We start from the raw sequence: 7,138 nt of genomic DNA on the forward strand, positions 1-7,138 counted from the left end.
AGACACTCTATGTGAGGTAGGTGAGCAGGAAGAGACAACGCCAGACAATAGATGTGTAGATCGGAGGCCCTTGGTTGGAGGCAAGGCATGCCGGTGGCAGTACTTCTAACTTTGTTGGCGGGTCAAACTATCTCAAAGTTTGACCGAGTTTGTGCAAAAGTATATCAATGTTTGTGAAACCAAATAGGTGGATGAAAATATATATTATATTTATATCATGAATCTAATGTTACTAATTTGATAGCATAAATGTTTGTGTGTTATTGTATAAATACAGTCAAACATAATTGACTTTCCAACAAAGTTGGAAGTACACTCTTTCAAGGACGGAGGGAGTATTTGTATCCGCCACCCTCCGAGTAGGGATTAATTGGCTGATTAACTATATGTCCGGCCGATATTTTGAGCAGTACTTGAGCGGCAATGCACGAATAACTCATTGGAGAGGAATGGTTTCCTGCCTTGACCATGGATCCCACAGACAATGCGGGGCCGAGTGTGACTTGGCCACTACTACTTCTTGGCATCCGGGACATCTTGTCCTTCTGTTTGTCCTAGGTTACACCTAAACTATGTCATGGTGTCATACTTGTATTGCAATATGATGTCGTGATTCTAGTACAATTTTGACAAGTACCTGTGGGTTTTACAAAATTTACTAAAAGTTCCTAATACTCTGCTGATAGGTAGTGAATTGAAACCACTCGAATTGAAGCAGAATAACATCTCAATGTGAACCCCTTAAACTCTAAAATCAGTTCACTGCAATGGTTCTTGTCTGCTCTACTCCCCCTGTTCCACAATTGCTGGCCACTCCTACTCTCTGCCTGACATGCTCCTGCCCCATCTGATGCAATCACCTCTAACTCAATAGATATCTGATTTATCAATAGATATACTTGTGTCTCCATATTCAGTATTAATAAGCTACTCTAATGAATCTAGTGAGCAGCAAAGGTTCATACACAATTTACTTTCTGTGTTTTCAACTCTGATGCTTGCCCTGTACACATCATAAGAGAGAAAATTTGTAACTATCAACCCAAAGCATACTTGAGTGCTTGCGGAATTTTGTTTGATAATTCTTTTTTATGCATTTTCTGAGATTCTGCTCCACTTTGATTGCTCCACTGTTAGGTGCACAACCTTTCATATAGGTAGCATGCTAAGTAAGATTAGCAATTTCTCGCATATATAATAATGATGTTTTGAAGGGGTGCATGGGGGCTTTGGCTATTGTAGTAGGAATCAAGAAGGAGAGAATGTCTTAAGCTTCGCTCTAGCCTACAACATGATCGTAGCTAACACCCCCTTTAAAAAGAGAGAAGCCCATCTAGTCGTCAACACTGTAGCCTGATTGATTTCGTCCTCTTGAGAAGAGAAGACAGGCTTGCTTGCCTAGATTGTAAGGTGGTACCTGGAGAGAGTGTTGTCCCTCTATCTACGTGATAGAGTTGGGGCTGCACCGATTGAAGAAACTTGTCCAACATCGTCTGAGATGGTTTGGGCATATACAGCGCAGGCCTCCAGAAGCGCCAGTGCATAGCGGACGGTTAAAGCATGTTAATAATGTCAAAAGAGGTCGGGGTAGACCAAACTGGACATAGGAGGAGTCCGTTAAGAGATATCTGAAGGACTGGAATATCACCAAAGAACTAGAGTGCGTGGAAGTTAGCTAACCATGTGGCAAAACCATGAGTTGGTTTCGAGATTCCTATGGGTTTCAACTCTAGCCTACCCCAACTTTTTGGGACTAGAAGGCTTTGTTGTAGTATGAATTGGTAATCTTCAATTTGTACTGTGCTATTTGAAATACTAACACCTGACTGCAAACATAGTTAGTTTTTAGTTGTTCTTTGGGAAATGATGGAATGTGATAAGCTGCATCTGTGTTTTTGTTCAGGGCACGTCAAGTGCCAAGCAACACAGCTGATATTGTATTCATGTTGGCTTGTTTCATGTATTATTATAATCTCCATGCCCCCCACCATTTATTGGCCAAGGTTAAATTTATTTAGACGTGTTTTTTTTCATGGGATACTCTTGTAAATTTCTTTCCAGTCATGTAGAATCATTTTATCATGCTTTGAGCCTCAAACAACTTTTGTTGAACACAGGTTCCATGTAGATAAGATGTCCTCTGCTCATGTATATGTGAGACTGAATAAAGGTCAAACAATGGATGACATAAGCGAAGGTTTGCTGGAAGATTGTGCCCAGCTTGTTAAAGCGAACTCCATTCAAGGTTGGATAAATTAACTAAGGAGACATTGTTATTTAACATGAATTTGTTGCTTTACCTTCACTTGTTTTCCTTTACTCACACACATTTAATTATCCTGTTTATTCGTTATAGGTAATAAGGTGAATAACGTTGATGTGGTTTACACACCATGGTACAATCTGAAGAAGACACCATCCATGGATGTGGGTCAAGTTGGCTTTCACAACTCTAAATTGGTGAGAAGTTTCCCTAGGTCCTTGTTCACTATTTTTGTGCTACACTCTTTGTATCTATCCATTCTCCTAATTTTTTATTTGACACACGATGATTTGAATAAGTGTACTGACTGAGAACATAATTTACTTTCCCTATTAGAATTGGAAGTTTGTGTGCCTTGTATAAATACACGAAATTTGACTAGTACGTAAGATCGGTAAGGCTATGTTTTGCAGCTCAGTGTTTTTTTGGAGAATATACTGTGATTTAAAAAAAATGGTTTCAAATACTCTGATGCCCGTTTTTTGGCATCAACATGACATGTATATTACCCATTTTTTGCAGTATTTTTATAAAGAGGCCTCGGCCTTTTTTTATAAACTGACTGAGAAAAACTCCGGTTTTTATAAACTGAAGTATTCATTGCCTAGGCATTGGAATACTTAGGTTTTCAATTGCTATGGTTTTGGAAAACTGTGCTGCCAAACAGGCCTAAGTATACGTTGGTCAGGGTTGATTATGTTTTCTTGATCTGTATGACAACCTCTGCATAATCCATGTTGTTGCCAGTGAGTTTCCAGTGCTTTAGGCCAACTCCAACCGTCAACCCCAAACGGACGTCCATTTTGTCTGGATTTCGTCCGTTTGGGTCGCGAGCCCGGACGTGGTTTGCAGACGGCGCATCCCAAATTTGCAAGCGAAAATAAGACCAAAATAAAATTTAAAATAGATAAACTTAATAATTTAAACAGCCCCAAAAGTCCACTTACATTAATAATAACTTAAAATAAAAACATAAAAAACAGGCGGCGGCCGACGGATCTAGGCGTCGTCGTCTTTGTTGGTCAGGTCGACGTACTCCGGTGCCTGCGCGGAAAGGCCTCTTGGAACGCAGCTAGAGCCGAAGCCTGCTGGTTAGCCGCTGGTGCCTGTGCCGCTGCCGCACGCTGGGCCGCCGCCTCCCCGAGTTTGCGCTGCTCGTCCTCCTCATCGAGCTCGATCTGGCGCTGGACCTGCATCAGCCGCTTCGCCTCCATTGCACACGCCTCCCGCTCCAGGATGTGCTGGCGCTCCTCCGTTGCGTCCAGCCAAACAGGAGGAGCGGCCACGTACACAGGCACAATGGATGTCCGCATGTACGTCTCGCCCGAGGCAGTAGGAGGGGGAGGCGGCGTGTTGGCCTCCACACCTGCAACGGGAGGTGCCGGCGATGCATTGGCCCCCACGCCTGCTGTGCTGTCCGTCATTGCCCACGCCATGCCCGACCAGAAGGACTCCTCCAAGTGTTCGGAGTCCTCGATCTGGCGGCGATTGGCCTTCTCGAGGGCAGCCAAGTACGCGGCCTTGGCTTCTCCTCCTAAACGACGACCGGCCGTGCAGATGCAAGCGATGCGACAGGAGGACCCAGCCGCTGACGCTGCCGGGCCTCGTGCTTGCTGGCGAACCACGGCTCCCAGTACGGGAAGTCCTCCGCATAGTCGGGGTGGGCTCGCAGTTCCGGGTCAAGCTTAGCGCGACGCCGGCGGATCTCCTCCAGGCGCGCCCGGTTGCTCCGTGGCACCGCCGGCACCGGCACCCCGTCGGGGTTGAGATGCCAGCACGGAGGCAGGTTGACATCGGGCCATGGCGCCGGGATGGCGTGCTGCCAGTGATACCGGCAGCGGTGAACGGGGAGGTAGAGGCGTAGCTGTTCTTGCTGAGGCTCGCGTGCCGGTCGCGTCGGAGCAATGGTGAAGTTCGCCGCTCGCGGTGCGCGGCCAAACTTGCCGTAGGGTGAAGGAGAAGGACTGCACTGATTTGGCGGCCCCCTCCACTTTGACTTGAAAAGGACGGCTGTGGACCTCAGCCTCTCGCTAACATGCGGGGCCAGACGCATGAGTGTGCATTAAAACAAGGGCGGGAGGTAGGTGGATGGCAGGTCCCAATGTGGACGAGAGGGTGTCCGTTCCGTGTCCGTCTGGGCGCATTCCAGTCTCAAATTTGCACCCAGTTTGCGTCCAGACGGACACGAAATGGACCGATTTTCTGGATGGGGTCGCGCGTTGGGCCGTCTCGTCTGTTCGTTTCCCGCCCAAACGGATGTCCGCGGACGATTTGGGGTATTGCGTTGGAGTTGGCCTTAGGGCGGAACTGACGTTAAGTAAATTCATTCCAGGGAATAGTTTATTTTCATAAACATTGATGTTTTCATTGTATCTGAGATCCGACTATCCATTGATGAGATTTTTCTGTATTGTCGGCAATTGCTAGAATGAATTTAGTTATTTAAATGTGACTTCTTTCTGCAAGTCCTCAGTCCTAGCTCTTGAAGTTCGTATCGTATGTGATCATTCCATCCCCTGAACCACATTATGCTCTAAACAGTGTGTTGATTTGTTGCCACTTCTTATTGCAACCTGCATAGGTTGTGTGAATTGGATCCTATATACCTCTCCCATGGAACTTGATTTGAAATATACCATTTCAGTGCATTAGTTCTTGTTCAATTTTGTAATACTGAATCAGTACCGCTCATATTACCTTTAAAAGCTCACTAGCAATTTTCTTTTCTACTGGTGGATATTCTCTCTGTTAATACACTTGGCTCTGTTGTTTACTCATGCTATTTTTTTAATTGGAAATATTTAAACCAAAGCGAATGAGTCATAGTAACTATGTCCCTAATTTACGGACATGTTTGCAGGTTCGAACTGTTCAAGTAGAAAAGCGAATCAATGAGGTTGTCAATCGGTTGAACAAGACAAAGGTGGAGAGGACGCCTGACTTAAAGGGTACATGACTACTCTCTGGAATATATTTTTCATGTTCATTTTAGTTACATTTTTTAACATGCCTTTTGTTTTTGACTTAACGTATAATGTTTGTTTTGCACCTATAATTTTCGAGGATGCTCCAAGGGGAATGCTGAACTGGTGTGCAATTTAGGCTAGACCAAGTCTTTTGCAAGTGCAGGCTAGACCGTTGTGAATTCTAAAGGTGGAACTTGCAACTAGATCGGTAGAAAAGAACGAAAATTTTAGGTATTAGAATTTGAAAATGGGATGAAGCACCGCACAAACATTTGCCAGTTTGCTTTGGGTTATTTGTTTGTTCTTAAAACAGAAAGCATGATCAACCATATATCCCGTCATGTGTGTTTTTGCTAGTTGTGATCATTTGTTGTATCAAGTATTTGCAGCCTGATGATGTCTTCTGCTGCAGCTGAAAGAGAAGCTGTGAGTGCTGCCGAAAAGGCTGAGAGAAAGTTGCAGCTTAGAGACAAAGTAAGCTATCCATCATCCCATGTGGTGCATCTCATTTTGTTCTTGAGTACTCCCTCTGTAAACTAATATAAGATCGTTTAGATCACTGATCTAAACAATCTTATATTACTCCCTCCGTCCCATAATGTAAGACGTTTTTTGACACTACACTAATGTCAAAAAGCGTCTTACATTATGGGATGGAGGGAGTAGTTTACAGAGGGAGTACTTGAGTATCAGGTTATTACTTGTTACTTACCTTTAGTTTTTGTTTGCTGTAAGCACACGTGTACATAAAACCAGTTGTCACGAATCTGTTGCTCTGTGCTGTGTTGTTAACCGGGCCCTGACCAGACAATGATGGAATGGCCTTTTATTTGGTTTCAGAAACGTAAAGAAGAGATGGAGAGGCTCGAGAAGGAGAAGCAGGCTGAAATAAGGAGTTACAAGGGCCTGATGGTCCAAGACAAGATGACTTCGAACAAGCAGGTTGCATCTGGTAGCAAGACCCTGCAGGAACTAGAGGAGGATTTCATGTGAGGCAACAGTGTGACGAATTCGATCATACTGCAAAAGCTCTCTAAGAACTGATTCTGTCGAAGACAGGACAGGCATCGCCCAGCTCTCACGACTCTTGACCTGATGATTCCAGGCGGAACCTTGACCTGTTACTGTTATGCTTCGTATTTTAATGGCATCTGTAGACCTGTTTGATGTGTTGAGACAACAGCTATGTGTGATCTAGCCGTGGGTCCGATACATGGGTCGGTTAATCGTGAACCCGACATGGTAATAAAACTTATTTTCAATGGTTTCTCTGCAACATTGGCTTGAATATTTTCATTCTTTAACTGGAGCACAGTTTGGGAAGCCTTTAATTGACCTGTCACGGAAGTGAGGGCGAAGGTCTCTTTTTTGTTAGACATTAACGTCAAGAGCCACCTGTTTGAATTTGGTTATTCCAACATCTGGCAGCAGAACTTGTTACTTTCATATGCTTCAGCCTTCAGTGTTCCCCTTTGGATTTTGGAACACTTTATTACATGTTACAAACCGAGTGGATGGTGAAGAGCTATGCAGAAACAGAATGGGCATTGCGCCTCTTTATTGTTGCACTTATTATGAGGAAGTCTTGTTTCAAAAAAACTTATTATGAGGAAGCATCCCGCTTAATTGTTGTTATGAGGAAGCACCCTTCTATAGTTGCCTGTTGCTCTAGTAGCACTACTCTTGTAAGCCTAAAAACATACCCATGGAAACGACATAAAATCATTAAAAGTCACATCGCATAAGAATTTTCATTCTATTATGATATTTTTATATTATACTCCCTTTGTCCTAAAATATTCAAACACCATAAGTCACAAGTCATGTTTTGTCGGGACCCAGAACCAGAATTATGCAAATCTTACTACTGCCGATCATCGGGAAGCCAAGATTCCTAACCCACATACAT

At 44.0% G+C, this 7,138-nt stretch overlaps 1 protein-coding gene across 1 annotated transcript in view; it reads left to right on the forward strand.

Moving 5' to 3' along the window:
- The window catches only part of LOC119330104 (coiled-coil domain-containing protein 25-like), an 8,938-nt gene extending 2,419 nt beyond the window's left edge, over positions 1-6,519 (forward strand). The window contains exons 2-6 of the mRNA XM_037603219.1: positions 2,118-2,245; positions 2,357-2,460; positions 5,124-5,211; positions 5,642-5,703; positions 6,070-6,519. Of these exons, the coding sequence (XP_037459116.1) occupies positions 2,118-2,245; positions 2,357-2,460; positions 5,124-5,211; positions 5,642-5,703; positions 6,070-6,222 (535 nt within the window). The 3' untranslated portion in view covers positions 6,223-6,519. The remainder of the gene's footprint in view (positions 1-2,117; positions 2,246-2,356; positions 2,461-5,123; positions 5,212-5,641; positions 5,704-6,069) is intronic.
- Positions 6,520-7,138: the final 619 nt, after the last annotated feature.

The sequence above is a fragment of the Triticum dicoccoides genome, chromosome 1B, assembly GCF_002162155.2.
Source record: "Triticum dicoccoides isolate Atlit2015 ecotype Zavitan chromosome 1B, WEW_v2.0, whole genome shotgun sequence".
NCBI classification, from domain to species: domain Eukaryota; kingdom Viridiplantae; phylum Streptophyta; class Magnoliopsida; order Poales; family Poaceae; genus Triticum; species Triticum dicoccoides.